Source organism: Hylobates moloch, unplaced genomic scaffold (genome assembly GCF_009828535.3).
Source record: "Hylobates moloch isolate HMO894 unplaced genomic scaffold, HMol_V3 SCAFFOLD_2, whole genome shotgun sequence".
NCBI classification, from domain to species: domain Eukaryota; kingdom Metazoa; phylum Chordata; class Mammalia; order Primates; family Hylobatidae; genus Hylobates; species Hylobates moloch.
This window is the reverse complement of record NW_026652277.1, coordinates 171348501-171368539: the sequence shown is the minus strand read 5'-3', so window position 1 is coordinate 171368539 and position 20039 is coordinate 171348501. Positions and strand designations below refer to the sequence as shown.

General features: G+C 36.7%; 1 protein-coding gene across 7 annotated transcripts in view; it reads right to left on the bottom strand.

The window, feature by feature from the left end:
• Positions 1-20039, bottom strand: part of QKI (QKI, KH domain containing RNA binding) — a 163725-nt gene that overhangs the window by 92562 nt on the left and 51124 nt on the right. For all 7 annotated transcript variants that reach the window (XM_032162108.2, XM_032162084.2, XM_032162100.2 and 4 more), the window contains exon 3: positions 6823-6939. In XM_032162108.2, the coding sequence (XP_032017999.1) occupies positions 6823-6939 (117 nt within the window). The remainder of the gene's footprint in view (positions 1-6822; positions 6940-20039) is intronic.

Genomic DNA, 20039 nt, shown 5'->3' with positions numbered 1-20039 from the left:
CAGCTGACTCTCACCTGTTTCTAAACGTGGACCATGCCTCCTAGCATGAATACATTTCTTTCACAGCCCTAGATACGGCCTCTGCAACCTCAAGTGAAACACCATAATTACTTTCTTCTCCTAAAATTAATCCTCTAGTCTACACCACACCACACTGAATGCACCCAATCTCATCAAAATTACTCCTCTAGCATTTGTAATCTGCTCAAGTATATAGATTTCCATTAAGACATGGGATTAAATCCTCTAGGGAGAATTCCTGAAAAATCAAAGGAATGATAGTATGATATTGTGATTTATGATAAAATAAATATATTTGGTCTTTGTTTCCTGGCACAAATCTCCTAAAATCCCTGAATCTCCCAAGTAATACAGGCATACTTCCTTTTATTGTACTTCACATATACTGCATTTTTACAAATTGAAGGCTGATGGCAACCCTGCATCAAACAAATCTTGTGGCACCATTTTTCCGACAGCATGTGCTCAATTCATGTCTCCAAGCCACATTTTGGTAATTCTCACAATATTTCAAACTTTTACATTACTATTATTATTATGTCTGCCATGGTGACCTGTAGACAGTAATCTTTGAAATTACTACTGTAATTGTTCTGGGGTTCACCAAACCATGCCCATATAAGACAGTGAACTTAAATGACAAGTACTGTGTGTGTCTGGACTGCTACTGGAAGAAGATGACATCTAAAACTTTCATAGCTAGAGAGAAGTCAATGCCTGGCTTCAAACCTTCCAAAGACAGGCTGATTCTCTTGTTAGGGACTAATGCAACTGGTGACTTTATGTTGAAGCCAATGCTGATTTACCATCCAAAAATACTAGGGCCCTTAAAAATGATGCTAAATGGGACAGGTGCAGTGGCTCACACCTGTAATCCTAGCACTTTGGAAGGCCAAGATGCGCAGATCACTTGAGACCAGGAGTTCGAGACTAGCCTGGCCAACACGGCAAAACCTCATCTCTACTAAAAATACAAAAAAATTAGCTGGGTGTGGTGGTGCACACCTGTAACCCCAGCTACTCAGCAGGCTGAGGCATGATCGCTCGAACCCAGAAGGCGCAAGTTGCAGTGACCTGAGATCGCACCACTACACACCAGCCTGGGCGGTAAAGTGAGACTCTGTCTTTAACAACAACAAAAAAAAAGCCTAATGTACCCTGCCTGTGCTCTACAATTGAACAACAAAGCCTGGATGTCAGCAGAGAAAGGTTTATTGAATATTTTAAGCCTACTGTTGAGATATATTGCTCAGAAAAAGAGATTCCTTTCCAAATACTACTGCTCATTGTCAATCCACTTGGTAACCCAAACTCTCTGGTAGAGATTTACAAGGAGATGAATGTTGTTTTCACAACTGCTAACACAACATTCATTTTGTAGCCCATGGATCAAGGAGTAATTTAGACTTTCAAGCCTCATTATTTAAGAAATGTCTTTCATAGGCCTATACCTGCCACAGATAGTGATTCCTCTGATAAATCTGGGCAAAGTATACTGAAAACCTCCTGGAAAGGAATCACCATTCTCAATCCCATTAAGAACATTCATGATTCATGGAGAGAGGTCAAAATATCAACATTAGCAGGAGTCTGGAAAAAGTTAATTCCAACCCTCAAGGATGACTCTGAGGGGCTCAGGAGTATGATGGAGGAAGAAACTGCAGATGTGGTAGAAAGAGCAAGATAACTAGAATTAGAAGTGTAGCCTGAAGATGTGACTGAATTGCTGCAACTGCATGATCAAACTTGATCAGGAGTTGCTTCTTATGCATGAGCAGAGAAAGTGATTTCTTGAGATGAAATGTATTTGTAGTGAAGATACTGTGAACACTGTTGAAATGACAATAAAAAATTTAGAATATTACATAAACTTAGTTTATAAAGCAACAGCAAAAGTTCTGTGGGTAAAATGCTATCAAAGAGCACTGCATGCTACAGAGACATCTTTGTGAAAGGAAGAACAAATCCATGAGGCAAATTTCGTTGTTCTTATTTTAAGCAATCGTCAGTCACCCCAACCATTGGCAACCACCACCCTGATCAGTCAGCAGCCATTAACATGCCATCAACATCCAGGCAAGGCCTTTCACCAGCAAAAGATTAAAACTCCCTGAAGGCTCAGATGATCATTGGCGTTTTTCAGCAATAAAGTATTTTTAAACTAAGGTATGTATATTTTTTAGACATAATACTGTTACAAACTTAATAGACTATAGTATAGTATAAACATAACTTTCATATGCACTAGGAAACTAAAAAAATGTGTGACTAGCTTTATTGCAATGTTCCCTTATTGTGGTAGTCTGGAACCTGTTTGTGTCTTTCTGTATAATGAAGTGACAAATGGTGGGGGCCCTGGAATAGTCTCAAGATCAAGGCTGATTGCCAGAGAAACCCTAACCAAGTAAATAGAGGGCTGAGACTTTCAGCCTCATTCCCCAACCTCTAAGGAAGGGAGAGAGGCTGAATGTTGAGTCGATCACCAATGGTCAATGATGAACATCAGTCATGCCTACATAATGAAACCTCCATAAAAAAACAGAAGGACGGGGTTTGGAGAGATTCCAAATAGCTGAACACATGGAGGCACCCAGAGGGTGGCACACTGGAGAAGGGATGGGAGCTCTGAGCCCCTTCCCACATGTCTTACCCTATGCATCTTTTCCATCTGCTGTTCATCGGTATCCTTTGTAATATCCTTTATAATAAATAAGTAAAGTGCTTCCCTGAGTTCTGTGAACTACTCTAGCAAATTAATTGAACTCGATGAGGGACTTGCAAAAAAACACATTTATAGCTGGTCAGTCAAAAGCACAGGTCATCACTGGGGCTTGCAACTGGTATCTGAAGTGGAGACAGTCTTAGGGGACTGAGCCCTCAACCTGTGGTATGTGACATTATTCCCAGTTTTGAACTGAATTAGAGGACATCCAGATGGTGTTTCCTGGAGATTTGTTTGGTTTGTGAGGAGAAACCCTCACAACATCTGGGGTCACAAGTATACTGAGTGGTGTGTGAAATGGTAGTCAAAGTTTCTAATACTCAATATTCAAGTTGTTCTAATATGTCTGAAGTTATCACTCTCAGAAATGATTTATAGGGCCGGGCGCGGTGGCTCACGCTTGTAATCCCAGCACTTTGGGAGGCCGAGGCGGGCAGATCACGAGGTCAGGAGATCGAGACCACGGTGAAACCCCGTCTCTACCAAAAATACAAAAAATTAGCCGGGCGTGGTGGCGGGCGCCTGTAGTCCCAGCTACTCGGAGAGGCTGAGGCAGGAGAATGGCGTGAACCCGGGAGGCGGAGGTTGCAGTGAGCCGAGATCGCGCCACTGCACTCCAGCCTGGGCGACAGAGCAAGACTCCGTCTCAAAAAAAAAAAAAAAAAAAAAAAAAAAAGAAATGATTTATAATTAGAAAATAATGTACCACAGAATAGAACTCAGACTTCAGTTTCTTTTTTTTTTTTTTTCCCCCTGAGACAGAGTCTCGTTCTGTCACCCAAGCTGGAGTGCAGTGGCACACAATCATAGCTCACTGTTGCCTCAACTCCTGGGCTCAAGCATCCTCCCTCCTCAGCCTACCTAGCAGCTGGGACTACAGGTGCACACCACCACATCTGGCTAATTATTTTTTAAGTTTTATTGTAGAGATGGGGGTCTCACTATGTTGTCCAGGTTGGTCTTCAACTCCTGGGATCCTCCTGCCTCAGCCTCCACAGTGCTGAGATTACAGGTGTGAGCCACTGTGCCCAGCCTAGTTTCAAATTTGACTGCCACATTTTGGCGTGTGACCTTTGGCAAATTACTCAACCTCCCCAAGGCTTTGGTCTCTTCATTTACAAAACAGCCGGTACAGACGAGAAGTTCATAATAGTTTTCAAGCCCTGGTTCCATGATCTTAACTAGTACCATTCCACTGGGTATTTATGCACTAAATCAATGCTGTTGAGCCCATCAATAATGCTGAAATAATAACAATCCAAGAAAATGAAAATTAAAGTGGCATATTAACTTACTTGCTTAAAACCAGTAGCTTAGAATAATATAGTACTATATTCCCCAAAGCATTAGAAGTACATAGCATTTACAATTTTCTTTATTTAACCAACGTTTTCGGGGAACATGAGAGAAGGTACACCTAAGCCTTTCATTACCTGAACTAGTCTCCTTTCACAGGTATTTTTTCAAGTGCCTGCACTCTGTGCCAGGTACTCACCAAACACCAAGGAAATTAATACTCCATAAAATAGCCATGGTAGGCTCTCACTGAGTTTACCAGTGTAGGGAAGGATTCAGACCAGCACACACCATTCCCATCATAGCATTTTTTGTTAAAAGTAAAACAGGCAATCAGTATACACACACACACACACACATATATATACACACACTATATATATACACACACACATATATATACACATGTCTATATATATATGGACAACTCTGTAGAAAAGTTTAAAGCAAATGGCTTTTCCTCTTAAACTCCTGAAATACTTCTCAATGAGCTATCTTTATTACTTACATCAATACTTCTTTTTGTTTCCATCTCTTTTCATGTTCTTTACCAAATGGCCAAGCATTCCACTCTGACTTTACTTTTATTACAAACATTTATAAGAGTGCAACAGTATAATCACACAGGTACAAGCTCTAATGCTCTTTGTCTGTGAGGGCTTGAAAGAGTAACCAAGGTGAGTGGGGGGCCATTACTGCAGAATTCACAGAAACTCAGAAGCAGGGAAAAAGGGGTTTTGTTAACTGGCTGACAGAATAGCTTAACTGATGAATATATATTAATCTTTTTGTACAGATTTATATATCTGTCAGTTGTCAAGACTTCATTCATTGTCCATAGGCAATTAAACTAGTATTACTTAATGCCCACATAATCCTAAGTCCAAACATGAGAACCAAAACTTTGTGGCAACATTCATTTGAAAAGATTATCACTCAACTGATTCAAAATATGCACTTTTTTTAAGATTCTAATAAAAAAATTTAATACATCTAAAATTGCTCAAGGAGAACTCACAGACTCCCATGAACATATCTTTAAACACAGCTGACAAAGAATATATTATAATAAGATTTTTAAATAATCAATATTATGAGAACTTTTTGCCCAGATTTCTTGGCTACTAAATCATTGATGAGGAGCAAAAATGAATGAGATCCAGTCAGCTTACGTGAGGGCTTAAAAGACATGAGGTGGAGGGCTCAGAAAACAAGTTTATCAGATACCCTGTGGGTTTGGTGTTCATTCCGTAAGTTCCACAAAGCGATTCAGTGTACTGGTCTAACACAGCTAACCACACATTATTCCTAGATAGCCCCTTCAAGTCAATGGAAAGAAATGAAGAAAGGAAGGAAGAAAGAAAAAGAGAGAGAGAGAAAGAGAGACAGAGAGACACAGAGAGAGAGAGAGACAGACCAGACAGACAGACAGACCAAACCTTCCTAAAACACTTTTAATCTCTGGCCATCAAAATCTATTTTTTTAAATCCACCAATTTTTACAAGAATAGAAATTCAAAACTATCCTGCCTCACAGTATTGCTGGATAAGACAAACTAGGTAAATAAAATCTTCCTAACAATAATATTTAGATAGTTGGGTCTTTACTAATTAAACCAGCAAAAGAAGAAATGGCAGGAGAAAAAAACCCACAGAAACAGAAACAATATACTTTAAAATGTAAAATCAACAGAAAATGTTGATGAAACCCAAAGTGTATCTCATGTGGCTAGTGACAGCCTTCCTTTTAATAGATTTCTGTCTTCTAACTCTCTTGTAACTCTCCCAGTGATCTGACATACATCCAAAGTTATTTGACCATTCTTATTTAAATTTCATCAAAAGAAATATTTCAGATTTTTCAAAACTTTTATATACTTTTACACATATTACAGTCTGACTAATTCCAAACTGGCAGCTTCCCAAAAGTAAATAACAAAGGAAGGTAACATGATGAACTGATATTTTAATTTGCTAAGTAAAAAATGATAATTAACAAGGGAAAATCGCCAGGCGTGGTGGCTCACGCCTATAATCCCAGCCGTTTGGGAGGCTGAGGTAGATGGATCAAGAGGTCAGGAGTTGGAGACCAGACTGACCAACATGGTGAAACCCCATCTCTACTAAAAATACAAAAATTAGCTGGGCATGGTGGCATGCACCTGTAATCCCAGCTACTCAGGGGACTGAGGCAGGAGAATCACTTGAACACAGGAAGCGGAGGCTGCAGTGAGCCGAGATTGTACCACTGCACTCCAGCCTGGATGACAGAGTGAGACTCTGTCTCAAAAATAACAAAGAAACAAAAAAGAAAAACAAGGGAAAATCATGACAACACCTTTAAAAAGTTTAAAAGTTCCTGACGTGGAATATAGTGGGTTTTTCTGTTTGTTCGTTTTTGAGACGGAATTTTCCTCCTGTTGCCCAGGCTGGAGTGCAGTGGCATGATCTGCAATCTCCACCTCCCGGGTTCAAGTGATTCTCCTGCCTCAGCCTCCTGAGTAGCTGGGATTACAGGCGCCCGCCACCACACCCGGCTGATTTTTGTATTTTTTTAGTAAAGACAGGGTTTCACCATGTTGGCTAGGCTGGTCTCGAACTCCTGACCTCAGACGATCTGCCTGCCTCGGCCTCCCAAAGTGCTGGGATTACAGGCGTGAGCCACCATGCTGGGCCTGGAATATAGTGTTTTAAGCATAAAAAAATCTGGAAATTTTCTTATTAAAATGTAAAAGTATAGTAAGTTACTCACATGAAGACTTAGACCGTTTTCAAGGGCTTACCTTTTTTTTATCCCTCATTGAGCCTTTGCCTCGGACCATGATTTTACATCCGGTTTCTGCTTCAAGTTGTTTGGCTGTAAGTCCTCTAGGTCCAAGGATTCTCCCAACAAAATTAAACTGGAAAAAAAAAAAAAAAAAAGGGTCACCATACATTATTCACTTGCTGGAACTTACAGCTCTTAAAATATGAAGTATATCTACATTTACTTACTGAAGTTAAATGTCTTTTTAATACTAAGTTGAAATAAAATCTAGAGCCCTTATGAATTTCTTGCTAAGTCTCAGGTCTAATTACAATAGCTCATCATTTAGCATTATATTTTCACAAATATTAACACAAACTATGAACTGGGAACAGCATACAGCTAGAACAGATACAACTGTCCATCAACAAATAACCTAAAACAGAGAGTATTAAAGAGTTTGACAAAATATCAGATGCCAGCCAAGAATACAAGTCCCTTCCACAAAATGTCCAACTGTCTCTTTGTAATGACAGTGTTGAAGAAATTGTTAGGGACTGCCCTTTCTACCAAAATCCTTGGTGGAAAGTCCTCTTTTGTTTACCTAAGAAAAATTATACTTTCTCCAAAGCAACTGTTCAGAAACATGTTACGAAAATTATGCGTTGGCTATGCTAAATGTGTCTTAAGAGTACATATTCCTTTCTACCTTTAACTTATAAGAAACCTAAACTCTGAATATCACTAAATAGGACAGGGATATCAATAATTGTATAAATAAAAAATTGTACAATAAAAAAATAAAAAATTACCATCGCTCAACAGAAATTCCTGGTATTCATATATACAAGTTATTTCTTTAAGGCCAATAGGAAAAATGGGCTAAATAATGAAAAGCAAATTTTCCTCATTTGCATGTCATCTGCATAAAAGGCCAAAATGTAAGAGTTTGCTATCAGTTCCACAAAATTCCACAGGTGGTTTTCATTTACTTATTCAATCAAATAGGTACTGATTCTTATGCATATGGTCTCCTACTTTTTTCTTGCATTTATCCAACTGTTAGTATATCATTACATAAAAGTAACATGCTAGAAAATCCACTGCCATCAGGGCTTAAGACTGGGTACTTCTGGTATCATCTGTACTCCACTGGCTCTTATTCTGCATTGCCACACCTTAGAAAAGTGATTCTCAAACGAAAGGTGGTAGGTAGTATGCCTATATCATTCGAAGAAAGTCTCCGAGGGGATTTTCATAATCTTATTTCACCCTCTGTTGAGACTCACAGACTCATCTATAAGCACTTAATTTAGCTCTTCAAGATCCTAGATTCTGAAATCTGCTAATAGCTCTTTATATTCAAATAAAGTCCCTTATCTTTGCCCAGTGCTTCAGCATATAGTAATTTTACCTCTTTACCCAACCTAAACCCCTACCATGATCCATTTTAACAAAGTACTTCCAATTTAGAAACTCATCAACTTAACCTTCCCACATCTCCAATTTAAATAAACTCAAGTAGTATACTACGGTTACGTGCTTAAACTCTGAAAGCACACAGATTCTAGCTGGTATCCAAGCCCAAATATGAAAATAGTAATTAGGAATCTGATAATTGGCCAGGCGCAGTGGCTCACACCTGTAATCCCAACACTTTGGGAGGCTGAGGCGGAGTGGATCACTTGAGGTCAGGCGTTCAAGACCAGCCTGGCCAACATGGTGAAACCCCATCTCTACTAAAAATACAAAAATTAGCGGGGCATGGTGGTGCACGCTTATAATTCCAGCTAATTGGGTGGCCGAGGCATGAGAATCACTTCAACCCAGGAGGTAGAGGTTGCCGTGAGCTGAAATCATGCCTCTGCACTACAGCCTGGGCAATAAAGTGAGAATCTGTCTCCAAAAAAAAAAAAAAAAAATAGGAATCTGAAAATCACATCAAATAAGCCTCAATTACAGAATGGGGATAATACTATCTGATAGAGCTATAGTGATGATGGCATGCACAGATATGTATGTGTATAGCACAATACATACACAAGGTCCAGTAAAAAGTGTGCCATATAGTTCACAAGAGCCTACCAAGTCTAATACAAATCCTTTGCTTAAAACCTCAGGCTCTTACTCTTAATTAAGCTTGGAATGTCATTTCTAGAAGATGTGATCAGCAGCAAATTTGCCCTACAGAACTCCAGAGAGATTGGACACTCAGACACTGAGTTTTGCAGAAAACAAGAATGAAAAGGTGGAACTAATACATAGAACAAGCGACCATCACTGCCCACAGAACACGAAAGGCCAGGCTTCTGACCTGTAGGTAATGGGCTAGTTATTTCTCTAGAAAAATTGAAATAACCCATGAAAAGTATTCTGTGTTCCATTACATGCTTTCCATCTCAAAGACTGGCACTGTAGGTGGTCACCCCAAATTAAGGTTGGCAGTGGACAGCTCTGTTCATGAACACAAGCTCCTAATTCAAATTTTCATTGTTTCACACTTAAACAATGTTCACCAAAGGTTCAGGAAGGGCTCTATCATGAGAGAGACAGGACAAGATAAAGAAGCAGGACAAGAGACTGACCCTTGAGAAAAAAAAAAAGACTACAGGACAAAGGAGATGATTAAAAAAAAAAACAAAAAAAACCTTTTAGTACATAGTGTTACATTATTTTCTAAAATGGTTGTACATATTTTTATCCCTCCGTATAGTATAAAAATTTATTTTGATCCACTTCCTCTCCAATATTTATTATGAGTGTTTTTATATTTTAACCATTCTAGTGTATGTATTAAATGTTTCAATTAGCATTCCTGTGACTACTAATGAAGCTAAGCATTTTTTCACATTTGTTGGCCATTTGGATATGCATTTTTTGGAGGACATTTGAAGTTTCCTGTATTTTTCTATTGTGTTACCTTTTCCTTATTGATTTCTACTTTGTGGTTACACAATTGACAAGTATTTTTCCCATCCTGTGGCTCGTCTTCTCCCTCTTTAATGATGTCTTATGATGACTGAAAGTTTTTAATTTTAACATAGTTCAAATTTTCAACCTTATCTTCATGGTTAGTGTTTTCTGTGTCCTGTTTAAAAGAAGTCTCTCCCCACCCTAAGGTCACCAAGATACCCTCTGGTGTTATCTTCTAGTAGCTTTATTGTTAAGTCTTTCGAATTTACATCTACAGTGTACCAGGAATTGATGTCTGTGTATGAGATAATTTTCTTTTTTTCTCTCACATGAATATCCAAATGTTATTAAATATACGAATGTTACTGAATAGAAATGTTATTGAAAAGACTACTCTTTTCCAATTGCTCCACAGTGTCATCACTGTCATAAATATTTAACTACACAATCATCCCTTGGTATCTGGGGTGGGGAGAATTGGTTACAGGTCCCCACACAAACGCCAAAATTCACAGATGCTCAAGTCCCTTATATAAAACGGTGTCATATTTGCACATAACCTATGCACAACCTCCAATATAATGTATATCATCTTTAGATTACTTAAAATACCTAATACAATGTAAATACTGTGTAAATCACTGTTATGCTGCATTGCTTAGGAAATAATGACAAGAAAAAATTTGTATATTTCAGTACAAATGCAACCATTTGAAATATTTCCCCTAAAAGTTTTGATCCTAGGTTGGTTGAATCCACAGATGTGGAACCTGAGGATACAAACAGCTGACAGTACTTAGGTCTGTTTTGGAGCGCTCTAGTCTATTCCATTTATTTATCTTTGCTTTAATATCATACTGTATTAATTATGGTAAATTATATGGTACACCAAGTTCTTCCCTCTTGCTCTTCCTCAAGAGTGTCTCAGCTATTCCTGGCCCTTTACATTTCCACATATTTTAGAGTAAGTCGGTCAATTTCTAAAATAATACTTGCAAGAATTTTCACTGAGATCACATTATAATACAGACTCTTCAAAAACCATAAACATGGTAAAATTTCTCCATTTGGTTAAGTTATCTCTCATCTCTCTCAATAACATCAAGTTTATTTTTGTTTAGGCTAAAGTGCAAGTGGCACAATCGTAGCGCACTGTAGCCTTGAATTCTTGGCCTCAAGCAATCCTCCCACCTCAGCCTCACCATGCCTGTTTTTTGTTTTTGTTTTTGTTTTTTTTTAACTTTTTTGTAGACATCAGGTCTCACTATGTTGCCCAGGCTGATCTCAAAATTCCTGGACTCAAGCCATCCTCACCCCGACTCCACCCCAGTGCCTAAGCCTCCCAAACAGCTAGGATTACAGGCTGGAGACACCATGTCCAGCCTCAAAAATATAGAGCTTTTTTGATTGTGCCTTTACCTGTTTTTACTTTTGTTGTTGTTAGATTCATTCCTACAAATTTACAGGGCTTTTTCTGCTACTGTATATCATAATTTTAAGTTTTCATTTTCTGTTTCTGATATATGAACATATAATTGGGTTTTTTTCTATCAACCTTATAACCAGCATTTCTTCATTACTGACTCTCATAAATCTTTTGTAGATTCTTTTGGACGCTAAACAATCACATCACCTGCAAATAATGACAGTTCTCTATTTATTTTCCTTTCCTATCATATATTTTTATTTCTTTTTCTTGCTATCCTTACAGTACTGGTCAGCATACCTTGAGTTCAAAGCCAAATAAAAGTGTATCATCCTTGACTTGTTGCAAATTTCAAGAATAAAGGTTTCAACAGTTCACCATAAAGTTTAAAGTAATCTTAAACTTTTTGAAGATACAGTTTATCACATTAAAATTCCCTTCTATTTCTTAGTTTGCTAAGAGTTTTCAACTACAAGTGGATATCTAAATTTATCATTTTTCACTATCTATTAAAACAACATTTCTCCTTAATTCTGTTATTGCAGCGGATTTCAACTAATTGTCAAACGTTAAACCAATCTAAAGCAAATTCAACTTGAGCAAATTGTTTCCTGGCATTCTGGTGATTTTTTTTTTTTTTTTTAAAGAAATGTCCATTCATAAACAGAACTAGCCCACAATTTTTCTTTCTTATAATACACGTCTCAGGTTTTGGTATCAAGGTTATTCTGGTCGCAAAACATGTTGGAATGTATTCCTCCTTTTTCCACTCTCCAGATAAGCTTGTATATGGCTGTTATTTCTTCCTTAAATAATGAATAAAATTCACTGGTGAAGCTACCTGAGCCTGGAGATTTCTCTATAGAAGGTTTTAAATTATGGATTCAGATTTTCCACTCCTTCGTATGTCAATTTTTAAGTTGTGTCCACTTTGTCTAAATTTTCAAATTTGTTGATTTAAAATAGATGTCTAATTTAATTATTTTTAATACCAATAAGATCTGAAATGATGTCCCATTTTTTTATTCTTGACTGGTTACCTGTATCTACCTTTTTCTTGATCAGTCTTCAAAAGTGTTTTAAAAGAAGCTGCTTTTGTTGACTGAGGTAGACTGATTTCAAAAATGACCATAATTCTCTGCCCCTCATTGTGTCCATGCCATCTGCAAAGGGTATCTGCACCTCCTCCCACCTCCTGAATCTAGGCTAGCATTGTGACTTGCTTTGGCCAATACAATGTAGTGGTGAGAATGATATGCCTCAGTGTTAGTCTTACGTGGTTCTACTCTCTTAGAGCCCCTTTCCCCCATGTAAACAAGCTTGGACTAAAACTTGTTGGGGAATGAAAGACAGTGACCCAGTCATCATCAATATCTGCAACCACGCAACTCCCAGAAGTAGAACCACCTGGCTGACCTTACAGCTGACTGGAAGGAGGACTCAGGAGCTCAACAAGTGGTTTACTTAAGTTTTTGGAGTAATTTATTATAATACAGAGCTAGCTAGCGGATATATTGAATTACTTCATTTTGTGTTTGTCTTTAATTGATTTCTACTCTTCATTTAATTATTTCCTTCCTTCTACTTCCTTCGTTTAATCTGTTTTTTCCAATTTTTTGAAATGAATATTTTGCTTATTGTATTCCTTCTAACAAATACATCTAAAGCTTTACATATACCTCTAAACTGGTTTTAGTTGTATCCCACAAATTCAGATAGGGAGCAGTTTCATTTTCAAAGTCAAGGTAATTTGACATCTACTAAATATTTAAATATATTATTCTCATTTCAACATATAATAATTTCCTATAGTTTTGTTTCTAGCTTCTTACAGTGTAATCAGCAAACATATTATATGTAATAGCCATCCTTAATATTTGTTCAAACTTGCTTTTCAGCATAGCATATGGTCAGTTTTTGTAAATATTCCATAGGTGCTTAAAAAGAATGCAAAGTCTGGTGTGATTAAATTTTATCTGCTTCACCTTTTACTTATATTTTTGCTGTATTATGTATAAAGGCAATTACAACCAACCCTTAAACAAGAGGTCTGAACTATGTGGGTCTATTTTTTTTCCATAAATATTACACCAAGTATGACACCCCTCCCACCTCCATCACCTCTTCTGCCTCTGCCACCCTTGAGACAGTAAGACCAAACCTGAATCTTCCTCCTCTTCCTCAGCCTACTCAATGTAAAGACCACCAGGATGAAGACCTTTATGGTGACCTACTTCCACTTAATGAATAATAAGTATATTTTTTCTTCCTTATGATTTCCTAAAAACATTTTCTTCTCTGTGGCTTATTTTATTGTAAGAATACAGTGTTAATACATGTAACATACAAAATGTGTTGATTGACTGTTTATGTTATCGGTAAGGCTTCCAGTCGACAGCAGGCTATCAGTAGTTACGTTTGGAGGTAGTTAAAAGTTATACGTGCATTTTTTGCTGCAAAGGGGGTCAGTGCCCCTCAGCCCCATATTGTTTAAGGGTCAAGTGTATATCTTCCTGTCATTATGAAGTGGCCTTCTTTATCTCTAGAGATGCCTTTTGCCATTAAGCTTACACTGATACTAATATAGATAGAATTTTTTATTAATTTTTCTTATGTGTCTTTTCTTGATCCTATTACTTTCAAACTTTTGTTATCCTTATTTTAAACAGGACTCCTGTAAAAATCATCTAAATGAGTTGCTTCTTCATTGAATTTTAACAGGAACAGCCAATTTATACTACATGGTTTACTAAATCTTTTTACTAAGTGTTTTCTATGTCCTCTACTTACTTTCTTTTCTTTCTTGCCTCTTTTTCCTGGATGTGGGCGGAGGGAGGGTTGCATATGAACATATTTTCTTCGTTCTCTTCTTCTATAGTTTGGAAGTTATATGCTTGTTCACCCTAGTATTTACAACATGCTTCCTTGACTTATCAACATTAATGTTCATTTATACTTTTACCCTTTTCCCATACAAATACAAGGACCTCAGAAAGTGTAATATTTATCCTCAATCCAGTTTATATGCCTTTGTTTTTCAAATTCTATGTATTTTAAACTCAACAGGCCATTATTTTCACTTTGTACAAATAAGCATTTAAGTTTATCAACAATTTTATCATTTTTGTTGCTCTTTATTCCTTTATGCATCTTCAACTTTTCAGTCATCACTCTTCTGCCTGAAAAACAACCTTCAGCATTTCCTTTAGTGAACGTCTTCTAGTAATGAACTCTCTCCATTTTTCCTTATCTGAAAATGTCTTATTTTTGAAGGGCATCTTAAAGATTCTTTATACACCATCTCCCGGATTCATTCCACTGTTACTAATGGAAGTGAACTGAGTCTTCCCGCTGCTCCTTTGAAGGTGATCTTTTCTCTCTTCTAGCTGCTTTAAGATTTTCTCATCATTACTTTACAGTAGTTTTATTATCACATGCTGAGGTGTAGTTTCCTTTATCATGTTTATCAGTAAGTATGATAAATATAAAGAAAACCACAATTTCACAATGTGACTTTATTTCTTTCTTTGGTTTTATAGTTCTGAAACACACTTCCCTCAAACTCTGCTTCTGTCCCATTCCACCTCTCCTCTTCTTCTAATACTACGACTACATATATTAAATTTTCTCACTATATTCCTTTTACTTTTCACATTCCCTTCTACTTTTTTCCATCCCTCTGCATCTCCATGCTGAAAATTTTCTTCTGAGCTATCTGCCAGTTTACTAATTCTCTCTTCAAATGCTTCTAATCTTCTGTTAAATCCACCTGTTGAGTTAATAGTAGGTAAATAATTTTCTGGCTTAGTTTTTCTTTTATAGCTTCCATTTCTCTTCCTTTTCTTCTGTCTTCTTCTACACTGAAAACTTACAGATCTTATAAAGTCTGGGTCTGAAATTCTAAAATCTAGAGTATCTGTGGATTTGTTTCTATTGTTTTTCAGACTTTCTTCAGATTTTTGTTAATGTCATCTTGTCTCCTTGTGTGCTTATTTTCTAGTGTGTGTTAGAAAATACACCTACTAAATAGCTTATAAAAATAATATAAGGCCAAAGACAATAGTATCTTCCTCCAGGGAAGATACATATCAGCTTCTGCCAGGCACCTACTATTACTAGCAACCCAGGATCAATGCAATTTCACTTACTGAGACAGACAATTTTGAGCTGAGATACTGTCTCTGTGAGGACCTGCAACCTCCTACATTCTTACTCCTAAAGTACATATCCATCAGTGTCCCTACCCCAAGCAAAGACTAGGCTGGGCATGGCAAGGGAGGTTCACATAGACAAATTATAGACTCCAAACGCTGTCCCCCAAAGCTCAGCCTTTCGTCTGTCCTCTCCAGATTCTGCAAACATGCTCAGCAGAAAAAGAGATCCCCCAAAACAGGGTTATATCCTTGATCATCTCACCTCCTGAAGACCATGAACTAGTAGTTCTTCACAACCTTGCTGGGTCCCTGATGTGTTCAGTTATTTTTTTTCCTATTGTATCCTATTTTCCTGGAATTGCTCAGCTGGTCTGCATTACCCTGTCAGTCCTTAACAAACAAGTCTACTGGCACTTTTTGCACAGTTGCTTTTTAATCTAAAGAGGTCTAGAATTGACATAAGGTAGTATGGTGTAACAATGTGTTGAAATGAAGATCTGAATAAAAGAAAAAAGAAACATAACAGAAAATCTATCAACATGCCTGGCCTTATGTTAATCTCCAATAAGCTCTTCCTACTTTTTTCTACAACATCATCACTTAACCAGTTCATGTAAGTCACAGATTACATTAAATTTCACTTCCCTGCTCCTCCAAACAACCTGGACAGAGATAATAATCTTTACATCCTATCACTCACCCACTGTTTTTCAGTAAAATAGAGAACAGCCTTTCATTTTCAAATTCAATTCAACAAAACATTTACTTAAGGCTTATTATGTGGCAAGCAGTGAAGTAAATGTGAAGGACTGAGAATAAGGAAACTCTGCTCTCAAGAAATCTGTGAAAATGCCTCTACTACATTTGTTACCTTGGCTATTTCTTTAAATAAGTAACCTTGCCAGCTACTCTTCAATAATAGTTGTACTCTATGCAGATCTTTTTCCAAATTGTCACAAACTAGATACACATTATATACTTCATATATGGCCCAAAAATGTCGGGAAAAACACATTATGAACAGAGATACTTTAGTACAAATAACTAATATGTAATTGGTTTTGACCCGTACCCTTTGTGAAACCAGCTGCCCTACACTCTGTCACCACATATAGAGCCTTGTTTGGCGTACCCCACCCTTTTCATGTATTAACCCTCCTTGGCTGGAACCACATCAAGATTACATAGAAAAGGGCTTCTACCACAGCTAATTAATCCTCACAATTATTATTTACTAAATTAAAAATGTTTGTAATACAGTTAAAATCACATTAAATCTGTGACAAAATTTTACTAACCTTAAAAAATGAAACAATCACTATTGCCCCAAGAACCCACAAACAGCTCAAGGATGTTAAGGTGCAAGCCATCAGGACTCTAGTACAGCTGAAACTGTCAAGGTCATCCTTCTCAAAACGTCGTAAGTAGAGAATGAAAAAAAAAAAAAACTAATCATAGCAGCTGCTTTGTCTACTGCAACCAATTTCCAAGTTAATATCGTTTGCCTTGTATTAAAATTCATTCTGTGTTGATTTATCACGCCAGTTCTGCAGCTTCATTCAATTAAAACAATGTCACAACACTTTCAAAGAAAATCATTTCAAACAGCCTGAGCTAAGTGCAACTTTAAAGGCCAAAAGAAGGGAAAGAAAAAGGGGGAAAAAAGATATTCATTAACCCTACTGTTTAAATACAGACCTTCTCTGTGGCTCATCAATTATATTTCTGCCAAGTGGCATGTTAATTTACAAGGAAGAGGTTTAACAACAATTATTTCTAATGCTGTTCATTGCTGCTCACACTTCATTTTAAATGGAAATGATAGATTTTTCCCAATGACAAAATGTAAAGCATTATAGAAAACCCTTCCGTTAACCTTTTTAAAATTCCATAATTAAAGATAAACTCCTGTGACACATTATCAAAATAGATAATAAAAAATGGATTTCCAAAAGCACCTCAAGTGAAACACTTCTAAGAAGTGATAAAGCGTAATCTCTGCCTAAAACTTGGGGGTGAGGAGAGAGACCAAGTCTTCATTTAAAAAATGCAATTTTTTGGATTGCTTTTTGCATAACAGATTGATAATCTGTTTTTAAATATTGTGTCTAGTTATTTTTAGGGTGATTTTAGTTAGATGCCTTACAAATCTTCCATTATATCATATAAGCAACACAGTGGGTATGAAACAAATACATTCACAGAAGTGTATATGTATATTTTTTAAAGTCTTTCACTTAGCAGAAGACAAAAAACGGACCACACCCAATCTAGTCAACACTAGTGGGCCTATCTTATACAAGTATGTAAGATGAGAGAAGAGTTGTGTCTATATATTAACAGCACGACTGTTTTTAATTAAAAATACAAAATGAATACAGATGATCCTTGACTTACAATGAAGTTAAGTCCAATAAACCCACCGAGTTGAAACTGCAGTTTAAAATTTATGATATTTTCAATTCCAATGGTTTTATCTGGAGATGGCCCCATCATAAATTGAGAAGCGTACTGAAAACATATCACTTTCGAACCATTGTAAACAATCCTAAGTCAGACCATTATAAGTTGCGGACTATATACCGAAATGTCTTGTATTTTGAGGGAAAACGAGCATCTTATGCCTTGTTACCTTCATATTAATTCTTATAAATAAGTGGCTAAATATATCTCCTGGAGAAATAGCTAATTTATAAAATATAATTAACATTACAGGAAACATTTGGCAAAACCTTTCACATATTAGGCCTTTATAAACATTTTTGTTCATGGCACACATGGCACATGTTATGTACAAGTGCTGTGTAAGAAAGATTTCTTACAAGGCTATGTAAAAACAAAAATTTAAAGCTGCATACTTCCATGTTGAAATAGAAAGTGGAAATAATAAATTTTGTTTTTTATTACTGACTTTGTCCTTTGGGATTTATCCTGAGAACAGCCAGTCAGGCTTATTATATGAGAAATTTCTAAACATATGAGTTCCTGTGCTGCATACAACTTACAATCTAGTGACTGAATCCCTCCCTCCAGCTTTACTGAGATATAACAAGGTTTAACTTATGATGATTTAATACAGGTATACATTGTGAAATGGTTACCACAATCAAGCTAATTAACACATTCATCACCCACACAGCTACTGTGCCCATGCATATACATGCACGTGTGTGTGCATGTGTGTGTGACGTCAAGCACCTTTTCATAAGCCTTTTGGACATCTGTATATTTTCTTTTGAAAAAATCACTAAAAGTTATTTGCCTATTTTTAAATTGGGTGATGTGATTTTTTTTTTTTTTTTTTGCTGTTTTGTTGTTTTGGGCTGAGTTAATATTCTGTTATCTTTTGGATATTAAACTCTTAGCAGATATAAGGTTTGCAGATATTTCCTCTCATTCTGTAGGTTGCCTTTTCATTTTGTTGTTTCTTTGCTGTGCAGAAGCATGTTAACTTGATGTGGTCCTATTTTTGCTTTTGTTGCTTGTGTTTTTTGGGTGTAATATCTAGCAAAATCATTACCAAGACCAGTATCAAATACCTTTATAATTCAGTGTTTTTTCCTACATGTTTTACAGTTTCGGGGAATTCATTTAGGTCTTTAATCCATTTTGACTAAATTTTTATGTATGGTGTAAGATAAGGGTCCACTTTCATCTTTGGAATGTGAATATCCAGTTTTCCCAGCACCAACTGTTGAAGAGACGATTCTTTCTCCATTGTGTAGTCCTGGTACCCTTGCCAAAGATTAGTTGACTCTATATTCATAGGTTTATTTCTGAGATTCTGTTCTGTTTCATTGGTCTGTTTTTATGCCGGACGCAAATTGTTTTAATATAATTTGAAATCAGGAACTGCAATGTCTTCAGCTTTGTTCTTTCTCAAGATTGCTTTGGCTATTAGGTGCTTTCTGTGGTTCCACATGAATTTCAGGATTCTTTTTTCCTATTTCTATGAAAAATGCCATTGGAATTTTGACAGGAATTGTATTGAATCTATAGATTGCTTTGAAAAGTATGGAAATTTTAACAATAATCTTCCAATCTAAGAACATGGAATATTTTTCCATTTATTTGCATCTTTAATTTATTTGATCAGTGTTATAGTTTTCAGCGAGCCGGCATCTTTTACCTCCTGGGTATTATTTCTAATTATATTATTCTCTCTGATGCTATTGTAAATGAGATTGTTTTTTTTTTTTTTTTTTTTTTTTTTTGGAGATGGAGTTCCGCTCTTGTCACCCAGGCTGGAGTACAGCGACGTGATCTCAGCTCACTGCACCCTCCGTCTCTCCCAGGCTCAAGCAATTCTCCTGCCTCAGGTTTCCAAGTAGCTAGGATTACAGCCTGCGCCACCACACCCAGTTGATTTTTTTTGTATTTTTTGTAGAGACAGGGTTTCACCATGTTGGCCAGGCTGGTCTCGAACTCCTGACCTCAGGTGATCCGCCCGCTTCGGCCTCCCAAAGTTCTGGGATTACACGTGTTAACCACCATACCTGACCTCTTAATCTCTTTTTTGAATAGTTTGTTGTTAGTGTATAGACAGAAAACTGATTTTTGTATGTTGATTTTTGTATCCCAGAACTTGACTAAATGAACAAATTTCTTGATGAAGTCTTGGGTTTTTCTTACATACAAGATTATGCCATTGCAGAGATAATTTTATTTCTTCCTTTATGATTTAGGTGTCTTTCACTTTTTTTTATTTTTTTTTATTTATTTTTTTTTTTTTTTGAGGGAGACAGCCTTGCTCTGCTGCCC